Source organism: Triturus cristatus, chromosome 8 (genome assembly GCF_964204655.1).
Source record: "Triturus cristatus chromosome 8, aTriCri1.1, whole genome shotgun sequence".
Lineage (NCBI taxonomy): Eukaryota > Metazoa > Chordata > Amphibia > Caudata > Salamandridae > Triturus > Triturus cristatus.
In genome coordinates, this window is record NC_140591.1 from 1,364,272,970 (window position 1) to 1,364,295,582 (window position 22,613).

The 22,613-nt window shown below is 41.5% G+C and overlaps 1 protein-coding gene across 2 annotated transcripts in view; it reads right to left on the reverse strand.

Annotated features, from left to right (window-relative positions):
• MRPL39 (mitochondrial ribosomal protein L39) overlaps positions 1-8,999 on the reverse strand; it is a 104,981-nt gene extending 95,982 nt beyond the window's left edge. The window contains exons 1-2 of one of the 2 annotated variants that reach the window (XM_085620547.1): positions 8,813-8,999; positions 1,602-1,808 (exon numbers count right to left, since the gene is read on the reverse strand). In XM_085620547.1, the coding sequence (XP_085476673.1) occupies positions 1,602-1,808; positions 8,813-8,897 (292 nt within the window). In that variant the 5' untranslated portion in view covers positions 8,898-8,999. The other variant, XM_085620548.1, reaches the window with a different exon arrangement.
• Positions 9,000-22,613: the final 13,614 nt, after the last annotated feature.

Consider the following 22,613-nt stretch of genomic DNA (forward strand, 5'->3'; position numbering starts at 1 on the left):
ATAGCTGACGACGCTCACTCCGAATGGGGTGATAACCTCCTCCAATGTGGACATATAGATATTAAATAATGTGGGGCTCAGGGAAGAGCCCTGAGGCACACCACATTGGAGGGGCATTTCGGATGAGCGGGCGTTCTTCTCCCAAATCTGATATGACCGTTGGGCCAGGAAAGATGCAAGCCAAGATAAGGCTGTGCCTTCCACTCCAACTCCTGAGAGTCTTTCAATAAGGAGTTGGTGGTCAACGGTGTCGAACGCTGCGCTAAGGTCGAGGAGGATCACTGCCACTGATCCTCCCCCATCCAATAGCGCTCTGGCCTCCTCTACCGCTGTCAGGAGGGCGATGTCGGTGCCGTGCCCTGGTCGGAAGCCCGTCTGAGAATTTTTTAGTTTGTTATTGGCCTCTAGGAACTGCGAGAGTTTCCTATTAACTAACTTTTCCGCGATCTTGCTGACTCCTGGGAGTAAGGAAATGGGCCTGTAGTTTGCCAGATTCTCAGGATCGAGAGAAGGCTTCTTCAGTAGGGCTTTTACAACAGCCTTCTTCCAGCTCAAAGGTACAACTCCTTGTTGGAATGAGGTATTGATCAGATGAGTAAGGGAGGGGATGATAGTGGGGGCTACCTCCCTAAGGATCCGCAGAGGCGCAGGGTCGCTAGGGGAGCCGCTCTTCAAGGAATTGAACGTATTTCTCACTTCGTCTATCGTGACCTGGCCCCAGGGGATCAGTTTTATGTTCCTTTGAGATCTTTCTGTCCTTGGATTTCAAGTGGAAGGGTGTCCAGACTCTTCAGGTCCTTCTCACAGATCACAGTGCCAGATTTAGCAGGTTTTGTCTGCCTCAATCCATCCTCAAGCCCAGTAGCGTTCTGAAGCATTTGCCTTACTGCAAAAAGGCCAAAAAATACAATATGCCAGGTCATTTTGAAGATGGATGAATTTGGGTTCTGAGGGCTTACAGTGTGAGCAACATAGAGCATGAAGGGATAAGAGAAGCACACAGGTGACAGCGAGAACAACTTGGAGCTGGGGAGTCCACAGGCATGAAAGCAACGCAAACGGGAGAAACCTACATGGGCAAGTGCAACATGAGGGGTTGGGGGAGAAGCACATAGGCAACAGAGAGGAACTTTGAGTGCAGCGTAGGGGGGAGCGAAAACCCACAAGGGAGACAGCTGGAAAACACATACACTCTCATGTGGTGCTTAAACAAAAAGAAAATAGGAGTAGTTGCCTGAAAATATGCAGCAAAAGTAATGAGGGCTTCCTCAAGGGGAGAAAAAAAACTTAAGAAGAGGAAGGAAGGGCCACACAAGCTAACAAATAAAAAGCAAGCAAATGAGAGTGGCCATAAAGCAAACCAATGGTGGGCAATAGATGGGCTGACAATAGGTCTTTTCGCAAACAGACAGCATGTGGTGTATGGTGAACGAGACCAAATAAAGTGTACACTGATGCAACATCCTACAAATGAACACACTGAATAAAAACGATCTCTGCCACTCATGAAGCTCCGAGTCACATTTACAATTGCAACATCCAAAGTGAAGTGCAAATAATTTTCTGTAAGAGTTTTAATCACACTATTTTTCTTTACTCACGCATGGCACAGTTATATGGGGTAGATAGTCCTTTGTTCATTAGAAACACAGCACCAGGATCTGACTTTCCAATGTGTTTGACTTCAATCTTCTCAATACGTGGATACAGTGACAGCTGGCGCGCCTTCTCTTTGATGAACAACTCATTGCGCATCTGGGCTATTTCAGCATATGAAAACTGTGAAGCAAGAGATGTTGAAATGAACCCTGTAAAACAAAAACACATTATAAACCCCTTCTGAAGAGATTTAAACTGTAATAATACAAAGGTTTGAGGACTTGAAAAAATACAGGGCACATTTGGGACCCATGTTTCAAAGCCAATACTTAAGAGGATTGAACTGGAGTAATACAGAAGTACAATAGTTGGTGCTAGATAGGGCAGCCTGAGGCAAAGCATTAACAGAGTAAATAAGGAGTAGTCCAAGTGTTAGATAATATTTAAAGTTGGCTCTGCGGGGTGTTTGGATGAAGTTTAGCAAGCAAGTTGGTGGGTAGGGGAGGGGGTGATACAGCTAAAGCAGGGCATACCATGAGAGAGTCTTCAGATTTAACTTTAGGGGACTGAAATATATACTGCTTTAACGTTGAAACTCCTGTAACTTGGAGAAAGCTCAGAAAGAGGGGGCTCAATACCTGCCTTGCATACAAACAAATCAGTGTGATGTAATGTGAACTTTAAGCCTGCTTTGATTAATGCCCACACACTTCTATCCCACAAATTTTACATTCACCATATTAAACCTAAAGGAGCCATGGGTGAAGCTTTAATAATGAGACTAGGCCTTAAAGGGACAGGTCCTCAGAACCACTGTCCTATTTATAGTAACTACTGGTTCCTTAAGGTTCTGACTAAATGTTGTAATAACGCAATTTCCGTTTGTGGAGCTGAAAGGAACCCTTGGGTACAGACTTTTACTATCCTTTCGCCATCTGCATTCTTTGACATTTTCTTCAGTTACCGCCACATCCTTTTATCGTGTTTTGACCATTTTATTTATTACATTTTTCATATTTTCTCTAAACTGATTTTGGAATTTTATTGCACTATGTTCTTAACTCCCATTCTATTTTGCAGTGCTTGAACCTTTCACCTATTCTTTTGACGAGCCGTCTGCTGCTGTATCATAGCTACCAGTGGTCCATGGGTGTTTTTCAATGAGCTGCGTTTTAACTTATCAAGATTGTGCCCTAATATATTGATAGGGAAACAGCTTCAAAATTAATATCCCCCTTTCTGACAGCACAGATCTATGAGTCTAATAAAAGTATAAAGGTTTTCAACAGCAAAATAACATCTCATTTACTATTCTCTAGAGCAATTCCTTACCCATCCGAGACATCTTTCAAATACTTGATGCTGCGGTTTAATTTAAGCATGGCTAGAGGGTTCTTAGAGCCTTGTATTACTTGATCACTTAAGTACATAGGGACTAAAACCTCAATATAGCTTTTGATTTGTACTGTTTCTCCCGCTAATGGTATTATTTGGCCACTCCATGTCCAAATACTGGTTTTGAGTATGTTTCTCTTTTTGCTCATTTTAGTTTTTTCTTTATGGGGCATTATTTGTCTTTTCCTAAACAATGCATATTGTACACAAAAAACACTGATCTTGAATTCTACGTTATATTCAGCGTGTTGTTCCTAGAAGCCACTATTCCCAGTTTCTGAAAGAAGAGAAATGGGAGAGGATGGAGAGGAGTGGCCCTGGCCGTCATTTTCCTTTATATGGGATCTGCTGCTCTGTCCATCGAATGGCTCTGGCTGAGGAACTAATGGCTTCAGTGACTGGTTCTCATGAAGGGAAGATAGAATTTGGTTGATGTTGAGACAAATACCCTCCTGGAAGAATCCCAGCTGCCTAAATATGTGGTAGGCTTGGGAGACCAGTGGGGAGGTTGAGACCTCATCTATGCAGTTCATGATGGGCCTTGGCTGGAGACATGGAGCCGTGTCTGCGGTCACAGAGTCGCCTTCCTTACCCAGGCAGTGCTTGCCTCGGCTGAGGATATGCCATTGGGAAGAAAGTTCAATGGCATGCTGACGTAGTGGGTCTATTCACCATTTTATTATGAAACACCTAATGCTGGGGTTGATGTGGAGGGTATGGGAAAAAGTGTGATCTCTTCAGGCCTGGACAGAGCAGGATCATTCATTAGACCATCTGTTGCACCCTGCTTCGGGTCATGCCATACCCACCTGTCTGACCACAGTCATATTTCAATCCTGGGCTGACTTCTATCATCTCTCCTATCAAGGACCTCTAGGGTTGGAGACAGATGATTTGCTGTTTTTACAGGTAGTGGTTGTAGTCGGGCCAATTGAAGATTGGTAGACTGGGCTTGCAGGGTGACACTAGGCGGCTCTTCATCTTTCCAACTGTTGGTGATTTAAATCTTTAGTCTTCGACCCGTCCACTAGCCTTCTGTCCACAGATTCCCCAGCAGGGATAATTTAACTTTGTAGCTTTCTACCCATTTTCATTTTCAATTACTTCTTACCCCTCGGTTCACTACTTTTAGTTCTCCCTTATTTTGCGGCTTCATTCTGCATACTTGCAGGCACAGGTTCTGCTGCATTTTACCCAGGCTTTGCACTGATCAAAATTGTATATTTTGCCTACAGCACCTTGATCTGAGGATTTCTGCTCAATTGCCATAGGAGAGAAGGGGGAGATGGATTGCTCAGAGGCAGTGCTAGCACACTATGAGAAGGTACACCGACTCTAAAGGAGGGCAGGGTTTGCTTTCAATAATCATGTCTCAATCACCGGAGTTTTGGGACCCTGGACACTTGGTTCTTAAATCTACTGCAGGTATGGGTAATCTACCACCTTGAATGGAGGGAACAGACAAGTTATGACATGCATCGCCCTCATCTTAGCTGAAGATAATGTATATTGGGTAAGTTACAAACTGCCGGAGGCAGTCATGCATACTTGATTTGTTGTTGTGAGTTCTGGAAATGTTTCGTCAGAAGCATGTATAAACAAAAATTATACCCCGTTAAACTTCAAGGATTTATTTCACTTCAATGTTAGTCAAGAATAAATGTAACAAAATAATTGCATACAGCAATAATATCATAGCAATGGTGACCGCACAGAATGTAAATAACATGAAAGCAGACAACATATTATACAGTTGTGAACATGATGTCAGATGAGAAAAATAAGGGAAGGATTCTCTTGCATGTTCACGTTAAAGCCTAAAACTATTCTGTTTTTTCCTGAGCACCATCTGTTCAACTTAATACATGAATATATATATATATATAAACTAAAAGAAGACTATCAAATCACATAATACATAATAATTCAAATAAATGCATCAACTATTGAGAAGAATAACAACCTATATGCACTAAGCAAATGAGAAAATGTCTCTGAGGGCACCTAGAAAACACATAAGGCAAACTATATACAGAAAAAATTAGACATTCTCTATTTTTCGATGAGTGGTTAAGACATTTCTTAAGAAGTGGTTGAGGACATTTCTTAAGAAGACCGAGCGAAACAGGATGAAGGATTTTGATCTCTACAATGATGTTGCAGCACATCTAATTTATCGCAGGAGCTTGCTATTATTTGTTTCCTTTGTTTAGTGCAATGCATACCTGCAACATTTCCTCTATTTTACTGCTATTTTTTGTATGAGGATGGTTTCTGGTTGGAAAACGATTCGCATTTATATAGTGTTTATCATTTTGCTGCTTGCATTCTCTGGTCAAGCATTTGTCTGTCTGTATTTTAGCACTTCAGGGCTTGCTTGGCATTAATGCACACAACACAATATTGAAATTTTTCACTTAGACTCAATATTTGTGACCTATGACTTCTGGCCTCTGACAGCGTAAGATAATATGGGTAGTTGGGTGTGTCTGCTCACCATCAGCTTCATTGTTAATAAAGAAATTACCTAGAACTTCTAGGCATATATCAGCACACGCAGTATATGTGAGCAGCACTCTATTTACAACAAAAGATATGCACAACCAACAGGATTCCTCAAGGCTTTCTTACCTTTCAAACTTACACGCAACACCACTGCTGTGTCACCATTAATAACAGATTTTTAATTAAAACGACCTACTTTCACATATACTTTCACCTTACAAATATTCACAGACACACCTCCGCCCAAACTGACGTACTTACTCTAATTAAATTATTGTACCCAACAAATGAACATCCATTTTGAATCACCCCAGACCATATATACACAACTCTCTGCTTCAAAGTCTATTTTTATCTACCAATGTAAAACGGCTACGGTGTTTTACATCGCTTCCCTCCGAATCCACAAGCAATGAGACCATTCTCCCGACTATGACGCCAATCCATATTCAAGGCTGCTCGCCATAGCACTGTGTAGAACTGTATACTACATATTTGAGGTAAATACTTATGAACACTGGTGGGTGGAGGGCTGCAAACACGAGGAGCTGCTTGGTGCATATTTGGGAGTCAGTCTGGGTATCTGAGGAGCAGTCTCATCAATATTTTCTACAAAAGTCTGAATATTTGGGGAACATGATTGAAGCCAGCTTTTGAGGGACAATCTCTGGAACCATCAGCATATTTTCAGACGATGAGCGTGAGCCACTTTAGGGCAGTTCTGCTTTTTATACCAACATCACTTGCATGCTAATTCAAGGAAGGGCATGTCTTTAATACGAAACCAAAACTGCAAATCCCAAAATGCAAAGAGTTCATGGCAAAAAATAAAAGAACTGCCTGGTGCAGGGGTGTGGAATTCCCATAGACAGATGACCAGGACATATTGCTTGGCGTCAAGGACAACACGTTTTCATGTTTATTTTGTCCTCGGGACAAGTAGGCCCAACCCCTTGCATCACAAACCCTTTGGCTGCCAGTTTATAGTGAATTATGGATCAGGGATGGGCAGTCAAGATAATATTTGAGTCTGTATGTTAATGCTTTTAGAATTTGTATTTGTGGTTCATTAATGCAAAGCCTTTATTAGGGTGTGCGCTCTAAGGAAATGTTGATAGCTTGGACTGCACTACTGACAGTGGTTCCAGTATAAAAACGCGTACTCACGTTTGCAAAGTCTAACAATATAAAACTATGTATGATGCTCCCAGAATGCTCTCTGATTAGGTACAAATATTTGATGAAGCTTGAAATCAAGATTGATGATTTTTTGCTATCAAAATAAAATGTTCACAAAAAATGCAACTGCGAAAAAAACGCTTTGCTAAACTACTGTGAAATTTTAGGTACTATTTCTTTTAAGCATCATTTAGCAAAGTTGTGTTGATTCATGCTACTGTTTCCTATAAATGTTCATCATGGAAAATCAGTGTAACTAGTTAAAAAAAATGTATGGCAAACATGAAAAAAACGAGCATTGGAAATGCCAATAGGTCAACTTTGGTGGTCAGCCTTTTGATTTTGTCCATGTGTGCCTTGTTTTCACATGTTTTTTGTAAAACGTTATACTTGTGGGAGCTGCCGGGCCATAACCATTATAACAAACATTGGCAAAAAACAAAAAAAAATTGTCTCAAAAAGTGCACATTTCCACAGTAGTTTCTGTACTGAACAAATGTACTTTGTGACCTGATATGCTTCTTATGAAAGAGCAGAATGTGGTCACTCATAGTGAACCCCGCCGATCGATGGAGAGAATTTAATAAAAACAAAAGGAGAAGATTAGAGTAGAGCTGGTGAAAATCCCTAAAACATGCAAGTTAGGTTTGCGCAAAAGGGCATTCCAACCATGGACTATTGCTTTCGCCACCTCCAGCCCCAGCATATAGATCTGTAGACATATGACAAAATGGAGAATTTGGGGAATTGCTAGTTTTCAAACCCTACTATAGTATGAGTCTTGGCATAATCAGAGTGGCTATTATCACTGTGCTTATATAATGAAATTGTTGCCCCAATTTGTCGCCGCACTACATGGCACCATAGGAACAAGTGGATTTGTTTACAGGACAAGTAGATTTATGAAGCAACCTATCCCATGGACAAGTACATATTTGATTAAATTCCACACCCCTGCTGGTGTTGCACACAGTATAATAGATCAAGTTTTAATGCTATTACAATGGACTCTGTAACATAACAAGCAACATATGTTCATATCCGGATGGGCTCCTTCTATATATCTGACTCAGTTTAAGACATGCTTGTTCTAATTCTTATCATTTGAGTGTGATTTGGACAAAATTATAGTCTGTTTAAGCGAGTTCCTATCATAGTATCCATTTATAGTAATGATAGCTCAGTAGTTTAAGCCGCTATTTACAAGAAAAGTCAATAATCTGGAGGTCACCTGTTAAAATTCCACAAGATGGAAATAGCATTTCATTAATTTGGCTTACGAAAATGACGGCTAGTGATGCTTCCTAGATGGCGTTACTGTCAAATGCATGGGCCAGTCCGACACAGTAATTTAACAACATAATGTCTTCTGACACGTGTAATTTTTCACTGATAATAAATTGCTATTTGCAGGTTCTATATTCTGCAAAAATACAAACTAAACAGGACAGGTTGTAGCATTTGAAACAGAGAGAGATGTGTGAAGGGAACGTGTAAGGCACATGACATAATTGTCCAAGTATTAGTTGACTGATAACTTTCACCAGGTCACTTGCATTGTGGGCTGTTTTAAGACCACGTATAAATCATTATATTACCCAATTGTTGGTACGTTGCAATACTATATCTAATTTCATGGATTTAACTGTTTCGTTCTACTCATAATAAACTGCCACTCAAGGTGGCACACATAAAGCAACAAAATGTCACATATAAACATATCAAAATATGGAAACGTCGCGCATAAGCAAACTAGAAACTCCGCATCTATGATGAACATTTAAATTAGAACATTTGTTAAACTGCCAGGCGGAATTCCAGCCTAATTTCGGAAACATCTGTTACAAATAACTGTCAACAAAAAAGGTAACCTTCAAAAAGTATAAAGTTAGTTATTTTAACTTTTCCGTTTAAAATGCAGCAATTCTACATCAGTAACACTTGCCATCGGCATCTGCTGGTTAGGAAGGAGCCTGAAATCTACAAACCTAATAAATTGCTTGAATTCTGAATGATGCATGCTTTTGCTCTTGGCAGCCACAGCAATCAACAAACACACAGACCCTAGAAGCAGCAGAGCCCGCAAGATCCCAAGAACCCGCCCGCCTTCCTCTCCTTCTTAACAACAACTCACTTCGCTGTATAAGACGAAAACCTAAGCCTCCGCCGGCCATCCTGCACACAGTCAATGACCCTGGCTTGAACACACAAAATATCATCCACAGCTACGCATGCTGACACTGTGCACCGCGCTAAAGCGTCCCCCTCAGGAACGTCGCTCGAGAGAAAGCGTCCGTCCTTCTGGGGACCTCCGTACACATGGTAGCAAAGTGATCCTCGGCAACCTAGTTCGGAAGAGCTAAAACACAGTAGGTGATTGCAAACATTCCTCAGATGCATATGTTGGTATTATAGTTATGTGATGCCAACGTACAGCGCAAAATTATTAAGCACTCTTAATTAATGTTTTTGTTAAAGAGGTTATTATTGTAAAATATAATTTCGAATTCTTTTCAATTTACAAATCATACCGATTAGTGGAAGTATAGTTACAAAAATGCTTGTCGTAGGAAAAACGAAAGCTTTTAGGAAGCTCAATTTACAGTATACAAAATAAAGAATTCCAATATGGCTACTTTATCGAGTACAGACTTCCGGCTCCTAAATGGCGTGCGTTTCACTGGATACGATGTCCTTCAATGAGGGTCGTTCTCTAGTTCTATGGCAGTCATGTTTTTTTTTGCTTTCTACAGACTGCTTTCAAAATTAGTCAAATGCAACGGCCATCTTGAGTTATTCGTTGTTGGTGTTCCGAAACCTCGAATACTTGCATGATACATTCAAAAAGGTTCCTGAAAAAACTGCTTCCATATAATTGAATTTAGGAAACAACTATATATACCGCCCTACGATATCGTATGCGATTTCTTCTCTCTGTTAAACGCAAATTTGCTCAGACACTTCTTTTAGGAGCTCATTCCTTGACAATGCTGCATGTTTTCTTTTTTTCTGCCGCTAGGTGGGAGCAACGCCTAAAAGAATGTGCAACACTGAAGTTTCCATGGACATCCTATTTAAGCTTGACGATTTCAAGTACAGAAGGCAGGGTTGGCTCGGGAATACAAATCGACCCAGGCAAACTCAATAAAGTGGCCCACATCTGCAGATTTCGCCTTTCAAAGTTTTATGAAAAGAAAGGATGGGAGGGCTCTCTAAAAGAGGCATTTTTCTTAATTTCACTGAGATAAAAAAAATGTAAATGTTGCCTGCACTGCTGCACAATTAGTTCCCACTCGTAAATCACACCTGAATGAATATAAGTGAGGCCACTTCTGCTCAGGTCTACTGACGCTGCTCAATCTGCATACATTAAAGGACCAGCCCAGAGAGACTGGGAATGATACCTCTGCCCCCCTACAACCACCCCCACCCTCCCCATTGATAAAAGTAAGGTAACTGAGGCCCATCTGCCTCCAGAAAGACCACTTAGGCCCACACTGGGCCACAAGCTGCATCTGAACAGCACAGACAAAGCCCAAATCGGCCTCCATGCTACCCAAAAAGGTGGACCACAGCTGCAACTCAGATACTGGCTCATTGCCCGAGTGCCCGCCTTACCAATCTGACCCTGACAGAAGGTTCTGTTTCAAAATACTTACCAACATTATTTGACTGAATAAGGCAAGGTTTTTCCAGGTTTGAAAATGCTCATTAGCATAATGATGACATCAGATAAAATAACATCTCCAACCTTTCACTTGTCAGTGACATCACAGGAAACAACAATGTATCCCTGTGACACAAACAACATCACCACCAGGTGAGTTCGCTGTGAGCTTGCATCTTAAACTAATACAGCTATTGTTGGCACATAAACGTATTCTAAAATACAGCTCATGGGGCATGCCAATTGCTAGGACCGGAAGCGGAGTAGTCCAATATGGACTTCGGTGCTCCCCGACTAGAGCAGTCACCGTTTCCATTTGTATATGTTCAAATATAGATGCTTTGGAAAAGGGTCTCCTCAATACAGAAATCCACATGTCCTTTATAGTACTCTAGCCAAAGACATTCATACATTCTACACATGTACATGATTCTCAGGATATGCAGCAATAGGGAACAAGCAATAAGAAACATTTTACTACAGAACACATTCAAAGATTCTCTCATGGTAGCAACACATCGAATTTTGGTCATTCGCACAATTTACTCAAGCAATATAATTGATACATTGTATAACAATAGCCTGGGGCAGTTGAAATGTCTTTGGTTAGGTACAATGAGAGAAAGTCTTTTGGCACACTCTCTGTTTATTAGTGTGGACAGTAGCAATGCTTTATTTAGACCAAGAAGACCAGCAATAGTCATCACGTGATATATACTGCTAATGGTTCCTGGTCTGATAATGTGGCATACAGCAGGAATAAGTTCTCTAAGGCTAATAATTAGATTCTTGGTCTTCCCCAGCCAAAGAGGACAGGGGCAATTTTAGCAATCGTGAACATTTTTAAACCTCAGTGCATACCAACAGCAACATATGGCGCAGAGACAAAAAAACATATGGCGCAGAGGTTTGGGGTTTCACAAAGAGCAACAGCATTCAGTGCGAAGAAAAAAGATTTTGGCGAATACTCTTGGGAGCCCCACTCTCCACGTACCAATACGTTTGCCACAGTGAATTAAAATTGAACTACATTGAAGACCATATAAAGGCCTGCCCTGCTTTATTTTGGTTAGAAATCTGGAAAAACCCAGCAGCGTCTCTTACAAGAGAGATAATAGGAGATTGCCTCAAGTGCGAGAAGGGAATGGATATAATATGGCTTGCCACGGTGAGTGAGAGTTTAAGTATTTCAATTATGAACAGCTCTTTTCAAATCCGACTGAAACAGATAGTGTGAACAACAAAAGACCTTCGGATGGCCCTATATACATATTATAGTAAAGCAAGACATGATAGAGAGATTAAGAAATCTACTGTTGTAACCTACATGCCTATTGAGAATCTCTCACATATACCATCTAGTTATCTCTTAAAACCTATAGGCCGCTGGGTGAGGGGACTCCTTTTTTGCTTAAGGTCAGGGGCAGTAAACTTCTTACTCTATTTTCCCCTTGGGTACAATGCTAATATAGACCCTCTGTCATGTCCGTGCAATGGCCGAAGTCGGCAAACGATACTACATTTTTCATTCTTTTGTAAATTTTATATACAATACGCAAAATGGCTTTTGATATCATTTTACAAAAAAATCTTGCCTGTCCATCTCGAAGCTGCTTACATGAAAATTCTTACACGACGAAGAATTAGTCCTTCATGTAGGCACCTTTTTGAAAGCCGCTGTACGTGCCTGTAATGTGATGTGCACTTTATGAAGGTTGATCTTATTGAGTTAGTCCTTATACTATTATTATGATTATCATGAATTAAGCGAACACTTTCTGAAGATTTGTTTATATACTCACCATGAATGACATGAATCGAGTGGGCATTAATTGGAAAACTGTTGTATCTGCTAATAACATGATGCATATTTATGTATAATGTTTTTATTGAATTTGTTTTTTATATTATTCTTATGACTATTATTGATTTGTGTATTTTAAGCTGCTGTGCGACTTGTGGTTTTATGGATATACTCTTATCCGAATAAAGATTGAATTGAATTGATATATTGTATCGTCGGTGCAAGATGGAGGACAGGGTAAACACAATCTAAGTTAGTGTAAACTCAGGTTATAATGTGTTTAATAAAGAAGAAAACAACTCCCATAATCCCCCTCTGATGATTTATAAATCATCACTTCATTCTCTTTTATTACAAAACATCATTCATTAACTTTGGTTTCTTCTTCTTGGATTCCCCCAGGTCCTTCAAGATGTCGTAGAGTTTGATTTACATTTCTTCCACCTTTAAATCAAGGCTCTTTCTTTTTCTTCCTCTTGTTGCTAACAGCTTCTTATACCCCTAATACAAACTCTTCCATGATGACATATCTTTGCAAAACCTCAAGACAATAAGCACACGGGGGGAACATGGCGGCCAGCGAGTAGCAGGTCACGGAGGCTCCAGGAGTCAGGAGCCTTTTGGAACGCTCTTTGCCTTTTTACTATGAAACACTCACCAGTAAAGCCGATAGAATTACTTACCGGTAGCAGGATACGTGCATGAAGGAGTGTTGCTTCCATGCCGTCTTTACCACAGCAGCAGCAGAGTCAGGGGCGGTGGCAGTGGAACAATCCAGCTGGGTCTCCCAGGATCTGTGGTGGTCCCGCGTGGCGCTCGAGTTTGGAAGAGGGCGGAGAGCGGTAGCGCGGATTCCAGTCCAGGGTGGCAGGGGTAGGGGCAGAACAAGTACGGCAGGCTTGAAAGCTGCTGGGAGCATCCCTGCTGATACTGAGGGGGGAAAGGCCCCAGTAAAAGAGTAGCAGGGAAAATAAGGGGAAAAATGCCCCAAAAGAATATCTGAGAGTATTTTCGGGGGTGGAAGCAAGAATTACTCTGGAGGAACAAAGAAATAGTGTGGAGTTGAACCCAAAAGTAAACACCAGGGGGGACAAGTCAGTAAGCACTGCACAACAAAGAAGATATGCCTTAAGGAGCGCAGGGGTAGGACCATTTAAAGGGCCCTTATTAATCAATCATCAAAGTATACAAGGTAATCCTGACCCAGCCCAGAATCAGAATTCTTTAAGGCTGAAAAAATCTGTAAATGCCCAGTTAGACCATGCTGTGGCTGAGGTTGAGGAGTGGGTCAGGCCTAAGAGGGGGAAACCAAGGAAGGTAAATGTGCCCTCTCAGCAGCACAAAGTAAAGGTTACCCCTTCACTAAGAACCTTTTTCAAGGTAATGCCAAGAAATCTAATATTGAAGACATTTCTCCCCCGAATAGTGTCCCCTGGGTACCAAAAAGCACGGAGACTATTACAAGCCCCAGTAGATATCAAGTGTTAGCAGACGACCCTCAGTTAATGGAGGGAACAACCTCGGAACCACTGATGGCGGATGTCGAGAGTCAGGATACAGCTGTGAATATCCTACCCCCTCTGGAGGAGGCACGGTGGGATATGCAATTAGGCGATAACGGCCAAAGTTAGATACCGAGTTCTGATCTGAAGGCTGGACCATCAGATGAGGCAGCATCCCAGTCAGTTTCAGACTTGATACAGTTACTGACAACGGAAGTCAGAAATGGATTAGAGATTTCGGAAACAAATAAGGTTGAGATCAAGTCAGCATGCAAGAAAATGGAAGAGAAACTAGATACCCTGGCAGCTAGAACAGCAGCTCTAGAATCAACAGTCATGGTACTAACCTCCCAAACTGAAGAAAATAAGAAAGAGATTACTTTGTTAAAAGAAAAGGGAGTGGGTTTTCAAGAAAAGCTCGAATCCCCAAGGGGGAATAACCTTAAGGAATTTGTGGTCAAATTGATCAAAGAAGGGACGCAAATTGGCTACACAGAACAAGCTCTTATGGCCGATATTCAAAGGGTCCACAGAGACCCGTTTAGGTTAACGCCAAACAAAACAAAGCTCAGGAAGATTCTAATTCACTTCCTTACGTTTAAGATAAAGGAAGAAATTCTGGGTAAGGCTCTCAAAAAGAAATCCTTAAGGGTGGATGGAACTAGCTTCAAAATACGATCAGATGTGTCATTGATCACTGCAACCAAACATTGGGAGCTAGGTAAACTACTTTATCCTTTGAAGAAACTGGTTGCCACAGCACAGCAACTTTGAGGGTGATGCATAATAATAAGATGCAGATTTTTCGGACGGTGGAAGATGAGGAGAAATTCCTGCAGTCCATCTCAGAGGGAGGGATAAGCTAGAGGATACACGGTAGAAAACTTTCCTTTTTTCAGTTTCTGACCTGCTACCATTGCTTTTAAATATCCTCAGACTATGTAACAAATGCTAGTGGGCAAAGAGCGGTAAATAGATGTGAGGTGACATGTACTCCCCCGACTCCAACGGGTGGCCCATAGGCCTAGTTTTGGGCCATGGAGGAGGGAAAAGGAGGGTTCTCTGAGGTGGGTGTCACAGTGGCTTCTGGGAGGGGTAGGGATGTGGATCACTGGGTGGGTAGCAGTAGGGAGATATTTAAAAAAAATATGTCCCGTTCGCCTTAGTATGGTTTCTGGCGCCCTGTCGGTAGAAGGAACATGATACAACCGAAAAGTGACCAAAGAGCCCAGTTGAGGGTCCTGTCTTGGAATGTGAAGGGGCTAAGAGTTAAGTATAGTAGGGAAAAGATTTTACAATACCTAAAAGATGTCCCGGAACAGATCTTAATATTGCAGGAAACGGATTTAACGGACACAGAAATGAGACACTTATTTAAACCTAGAAGCTGGGTCCAAGATCTTATCTGTACCACCCAACAGCTAACTATAAAAGGAGTGGCAATTCTGATTAAGGGAAACCCATACATCATAGTAGAAGATAGTAGAGTGGACCTTAGGTCTCAGACGCGACCGTGGTTGCCTGGCAACCTCCCTGGTACGTCATTCTACCTACGTCAGGTAGGACTGCACTGGCTTGCCTTCATATAGCAGCCGGCCTGTCAGTTGCGGCTTCCTCCAACTACGAAAGGTGGTGCGGCAGCTTTAGTCGAGATCGCTGGACATTAATTACCATTGAACTAAAGTAGGTACTCTCCCAAAGCCTCCCGTCACATTTTTTTACTTAGCCATGAGTCCCTCTTTAATACGCGTTTGTCCTTACAGATATTCGTACGAAATTTTACTTCGGATTGGATCCGACGCATTTCATTCACCCGACACGGCTTTTCTTACAGGAAAACGCCTTTTGAGGTGAGCCCCTTCCAAGTGCCTAAGACATTTGTGTTTATTCCGAGATTGTCACGTTTTGTTCATGTATTTAACCTCCCAAATCGGTTTGCGCTTTTAGGTTTGAATTTTTCCATTGGAGCGAATTCGTTTGATTAATCGTATTTCTCCCTTTGACGCACTCCTTGTAATTTAAATGTTGTCGAGGCGCAACTTCAATGTTTTTATGACAATTAGTGTTAGCGGTATCTTGACATCATTCCGCGCTTAATTTCACTTTCAGAAACCCCATTGGACGAGGCGCTCTGTCCTTGAACACCTGAACGCTTGATTGTTAGGCCATCCTAGACCATAGGCTAGGTGAGTTATGGCCTTCCCATTATTAGTTTATCATAACGTTATATTTAGGACCACACATTAAAATAATTACATATCACATTTTTGATACATACTTTACTTGCTTCTGCAGGTTGCCATCGTTTATTTTAATGTCCTGATGAAGACCCTACATGACGATTTAGTGTCGCTTACACTGGGTTGAAACGTCGACGACAATAACTAGGACCAGTTCAAGACCTGTTTCTATACATACTCTGATTTATTCGTGAAACGGTGTCATTGTAATTCTCTTCAATACTGGCCCTCTTCTTGTATATTTTGTACATAAAAAGTTTTTTGTATTCAATCTTTGTATATATTATGCACAATTCTGTCACTTATGTCACTTTGTCACCAATTCACAAATTCACTTTATAGTTTATTACTTTGGTAACCTTGCTTTACAAATGATATGGGTGTCTATATAAATGATGCAATTTATATATAAAGAACAGCATTTCACCCTCTAAAGTTGACTTTACCGTGATTTGTACTTTAACATTGTGTGTGTGATTTGTACTTCACAATTTATGTGGTCATTTCTGGATTAATTCTTCAATTATCCTCGATTCATTTGTAGAACAAAGTAATTGTTTTGCTCATACCCGACAGAACCATTGTTTCTTATAATAATCATACCCAGGTTCTGAGGGACACAGGGTCACCCCATTGTTTAGACAATAGGATGGGGAGGTGGGCTGTAGCTAGAATCAGGTGCTACCTCCATAAGTTGACTGTGGTTGGGTATTACGGACCGAACAAAGATGACCCTAGCTCTCTCAGAGGATTACTTACGGAGTTGTTAAGTTTTCCTGATCTTATAATCCTATCCGGAGATTTCAATGTGTTCTTGGATCTGGATTTGGATCGTTCATCAAAGAGCAGAGCAATGCCAAATTGTAAAATGAGGTCCGTACTAACGTCTTCTATGAAGCAGTTAGGATGGGTGGGTATATGGAGAAATTATATGATATGGGTACGGAAAGGGGATTCACTTTTAACAATAAAAAGTATGGTCACCAATAAAAATCAGATTTCTTTTGAATTGATCAAGATCTGTAAAGATGGGCGAAAGATGCAAAGCAGATAGGGGTACATTTATCAGACCATTCTGCGATAACCCTACTATTAGATCTGCCAGTTAAGTCAGCTCAGAGGAGCTGGGGATTTGACCGTGTTTTACTGTTAGATGAGGCAGTTATTGAGAAGCTGAATGCTGAGACATGGGAGTTCTTTGCAATCAATCAGAATAGTGCTCCATTGGGGGTTGTATGGGATGCCTATAAAACCTTTTTAAGGGGGTATATAACGTCTCTCCAAATATTCAAACAGAAGAAGTATAGAGGTGAAGTAGGGGAAATAGAACAGAATATCCAGCGGGCTGGAACAACAGCTATTAGCTCCAGGGGTCGGCCAGGAATTAGAGCTCACACAGACATCTCTCCAGACTCAGGTCGGAACTTGCCGGGGTGATTGAAGAGAGATTAAGGAAACAGTGGCAAGTGAGTAAGCTATCCCACTTCGAGTATGGGGAAGGGTGTGGAAAACCTGTAGCCTGGAAAACCAAGAACGATCAGGCAAAAGGGTTAAAAGAACTAAGGTGTGAGGTATTTGGAAACCCCCTTACGATCCGTGAGGAAATAGAAGAGGCTTTCCACAACCATTTTGAAAAGGTTTACCAGGAGGGCTTAGTAGTTACAGAAGAAGACATAGAGGCCTGGCTGGGCCACGATGTTCCACGTAAAATCAATGAAAGAGATACTGATAACCTCAATAGTCCAATTATAGGAAGCAAGATCAAGAGGCCATTATGGCTGGGAAGTCTGGGAAAGCGGCAGGCCCAGCTGGGATACCTGCTGAGCTTTATAAATGTTTGAGTGAGGACCTCACTTCCATAATGGAGAAGTTGTTCTTACACATCTTTGAGGAAGGTAGTGACATGCCAGCATCCTGGAATTAAGCTATAGTCATGCTGATCCTTAAGCCAGCAAAACCACCCAATTCTTGTGACTCATATAGGCCCATCCCTTTGTTTAACTGCGATTACAAAATCTTCGCCAAACTTTTAGCAGAAATGTTAAATGGGGTGCTGGTGGGCCTTTTACATGAGGATCAAAAAGGTTTTGTCTGAGGAAGAGGGATTCAGGACTTAACTTACAACATAATCGGTTCAATAGACTTAGCCATTCCTCATGAAATACCCCCGGCCATTATCACCTTAGATGCCACAAAAGCTTTTGATAGGGTAAACTGGTCCTATCTGCAAAAAGTATTGAGGTTGTGCAATTTGGGAGAAAATATTCGTAGGACCGTCAGTCTGATGTATCAAACGCCTACAGCTAAGGTCTTGGTGAATGGAAATGACGATTCTCCAATTATTATGCAGAGAGAATCTTGATTTCATTAAAGACAAACGGAGGCTAACATTATGCAAATACTTTTATTTGCTGCCCAAATATGTAGCCCTATAAAGAACGTTAATACATCATAATAAAATAGAACGTTGACAATATGATGAGTGGACTGAGTAGGCTCTCATCTTCCTCGTGGGCTGCGATGACACAGCTGAACAACTTGAAGAAGCTCCAGAAAAATCCAATTAATCTTTAATATTGTTATCTGAGGATAAGAAAGGTACAATGTATAGTGAAAAGTATAAGGACTATTAAAGTAATGTAATACAATAATAAACTAGAATAATAAACTAGAATATTAATACATCCCATAAGTAAATGAGTTCAACCCAAACCTCTTCAGGGAGAAGAGGGTGGGATAATGTTAGCCTCCGTTTGTCTTTAATGAAATAAAGATTCTCTCTGCATAATAATTGGAGAATCGTCATTTCATTACAAGACCGGAGGCTACCATTATGCATGTTTAAAGCTATGTAGAATCACACTGCTAACATGCTCAATAGGTCTCAAATAAAACTTAGAAAAGGAAGCTGCATTAGACCAATCTGCTGCTTTAAGTATTTCGGGCAGGGAACCTCCTGCCCAGAATACTTTACTAGCCATTGCACCTCTTGATGAGTGAGCTCCAAATTTAGAAAGGTCAATACCAGCTTCATGCATGATCGTCCTTATCCACCTGGCAAGGGTGGCTGAGCTTACAGGTTTAAAAGGTTTAACATAGGATAAAAGAAGTTGATCCGAATTTACATCTCTAAAATTAGAAATTTTGTTTTCATAACATTTCATACAATTAACAACACACAGTTTTTCACAATCGTGGAAATAAGGATAAAAGATAGATTCAGACATTGTTTTCGTTCTTTTCCAGATGTCAAAATGGACCCCTTCAGAGGAGTAAAATCTGTTAGAAATTTCTAGAACTCTAATATCAGAAACCCTTCTAAAGGAAATTAAGCATAAGAGAGTAGCCAATTTCATTGAGATCCTTTTAAGGGAGAGTAGCTCATTGGCAGGCCAGGAAAGGAAGAGATTAAAAATAAGATTAACATCCCAAAGGTAATGGTAACGAGCTTTGGGAGGTCTTTTTAGTCTAATACCCTTCATAACTCTTTTAACAAGGGAGTTGCTACCGATGGCAAGATTATTAATGAGAGCGTGACCTGAGGAAATTGCAGATCTATAGCAATTAATAGTTCTAAAGGAAAGACCCAAATCAAAGAGGTGAGCAAGGTAGTTAGCTATTTGTTGAAGAGGGCAAAGTACGGGATCCAAATCCCTCTCCAGGCACCAACAAGACCATTTTCTCCATATGCCCTTGTATCTTTTTCTTGTACCTGGAGCCCATGAATCTTCCAATAGGCTTTTAGCTTCTCTTGAAAGATCAGAATATCTTCCTGAATTCCTGATATCCTCCAAGCAAGAAGGTTCAAATTCCCTTCCAAGACCAAGGGGTGTTCTTCTCCGTCTGGGCCCTTGAGAAGGCCCGGGGATGAGGGAATCAGAAGAGGAAAGTCTGCTGCTAACTCCATCACCCCCGGGAACCAAACCTGTGATTTCCAGAAGGGGGTTATCAGAATGATTGAGTAAGACTCGAGTTTGACTTTCCATAATAGTCTCTGAATCATTGAGAAGGGGGGAAAATCGTAGGCTTTGAACCCTGCCCAAGATTGGAGAAAAGCATCCACTCCAGAAGCATATGGGTCCGGTCTCCAACTGAAGTATCTCGTTACTTGGTGGGTCAGCCTGCTGGCAAAGAGGTCTTATTCTATCGGGCCCCAAATCGTTTGAATCTGAGAGAAGATCTCCTTCCTCAATTTCCAATCGCTTGCATCGTGGAGGAAACGGGAGTTCCAATCTGCCCTCACATTCTGAGACCCAGGGATGAATTCTGCTCTTATGGTAATCTTGTGTTCCCAACAAAAATACCATATTCTTTGGGCAAGTTCCGATAGGATTTTTAATTTTGCGCCCCCAAGGCGATTTATATAGGAGACAGGTGAGAAGTTGTCTATCCGTATTAGTATGTTGGAGTTTTTTAACATTTCCTTAAAACTCATAATTGCATTGAGAGCTGCAAGCATTTCCAACGAATTTATGTGAAGGAGTTTTTCTTCCAGAGACCACCTCCCACCTGTCTCTAAGTCTTTTAAGCGGGCACCCCATCCCTGGTTGCTCGCGTCTGATTCTAAGGTAAAGTCTGGTACATTGCCGAAGATAGCTTTCCCGTTCCAGGCTTGAAGGTTTTTCAACCACCAATGAAGATCCTCTCGGGCATCTTGAGTGAGAGGAACGGAGTCCTGGTACCAGAGTCCCTTCCTCAGGCCTAAAGCCTTTAGTCTTTGTAGGCCCCTGTAATGCAGCGGACCCGGTGATATTGCTTGGATGGATGAAGAAAGGAGTCCTAAAATCCTGTCCAGGTCTTTTAAACGGACAGACTCTTTGGAAAGAGTATGAGAATTTTTTTTCCTTATTTTGGCAACCTTCTTGTGAGGGAGGGTTAAATTGGAAAGAACGGTATTCACGTTGAAGCCCAGGAACTCTAGACTTTGAGAGGGAACCAAAACAGACTTTTCCATATTTATGATGAATCCCAAATCTTGAAGGAGATTGATGGTCGTGTTTAAATGATTCATCATCATCATATCAGCTTTATTTCGGCCACTAGGACCATAAAAGGAACACAAAATAAGCATACAAAAACATAAAAAAGAAATATACATATTTCTCAATACATGTAAAAATACGTCAATTGACAATTACGGCACAACTGTAACAGAAGATGTTTTAGACACAGTGTTTGATTTTATACAGCGGTTACGAATGATCCACATAGCTGTTAAAAATTACGCAACTGCGAATACAGTAGAAGCTGATAGGTCAGTTTTTAAAATTCTAAAGGCTGGGGGGTGCTGTTTAAAGCTCAGGTTTTTTAATAAAGGGGCAAGCCAGTATCTCCTCGGTCTTTGATATACTCGGCAAAAGAATATGATATGCAAATCTGACTCGAAAGGATGGCTGCATGCTGGGCATTGTGTTGCTGGTTGCAAATGTGACCAACTTGCGGTGTAAGCCCCTAAGGGGAGGGTGCCATAGCGCCATTGTAAATAAAGTTTTCTGGTTAACGTTGGTTCAATATTATCTAAGACTAATTCACGGTGGTACGTGTCTTTGAACCCCAGAAAATACTCAGATAAAGACCCAGCCCTGACCTTCGTTAGTAGAACACGTAAATTGTGCTCGTAATAGGCCAATGAGATAGTTTTTCGGGAAATCGTGTAACATGCATTAGCTGGGTCAGACCACAAATCGGGTCTGCCTATTATCTCACAGGATTGTTTCACGTGCATTAGCCATGGAACTTGGTCCACTTTTACAAGGCGCAAAATCTCTTGTAACTCTATTCTGAAGTTCTCAAGCTCTGGGGTACACCATATTTTACGCCAAAAAGTTAGAGGTTTAAGCCCAAGCTCCACCACAATAGGTCTTAAGCCCATGTCTAGTCTTAATGGTAGTAATGGTGTGCTAGACGGTAGGGCTGTCAACTGCCTCAAGAAGTTGTTCTCAATCATCTGCAGTTTCTGGTTGGCTGTATGCCCCCAAATTTCGCCCCCGTATAACCCAGCCGCCCTAGCCTGGGTTTTGTAAATATGGAGGCGTGGGCCTAGTGGTTTGTAAGTCAGGCCATTTGTCATCCTGGAAATGGCACCCGTCATCTGGGTTAGCTTCAGGTTTGCTTTTGTCTGATGGGAGTTCCACTTCATAAATTGATTAAAGGAAACCCCTAAATATTCAAAGGTATGTACCCTCTCTAGGCTGGAGGCCCCTATCCTGGGGCTTGGTCGAGCTAAAGCAGACGGGTTGAAGATCATGTATTTAGTTTTTGTGGTGTTGATCTCCAATCCATGTATCGTACAGAAGTCCACGAAGCCATCTAGGACCCTCTGTATGCCCATGGGAGATTTGGAGAGCAGCAGGGTGTCCTCTGCGAACATGATAGCTGGCACCCTGCTGCCCGCCAGCTTAGGAGCGTCGATATCACTTAGCTCATTCAGGTGGTTGAACACCCCGTTGACAAAGAGGCAGAAAAGGGTCGGTGCCAGCACACAGCCCTGTCTAACCCCCCTGTCAACGGGAAAAGCTTCTGAAAGAGTTCCACCTCTGCCACACCTTACCCTTGCAAAGTTACTCTGGTGTAGTTTTTTCAGGATTGCAAGAAGATCTGCGGAGGCCCCTAGGGCCGTCAAAACAGCCCACAATTTGTCCCTAGGGACTAAATCGAAAGCCGCTCGCAGGTCTACAAATATCGTATATAAGCTGCCCCCTTCAACTGTTACTGACTTCCAA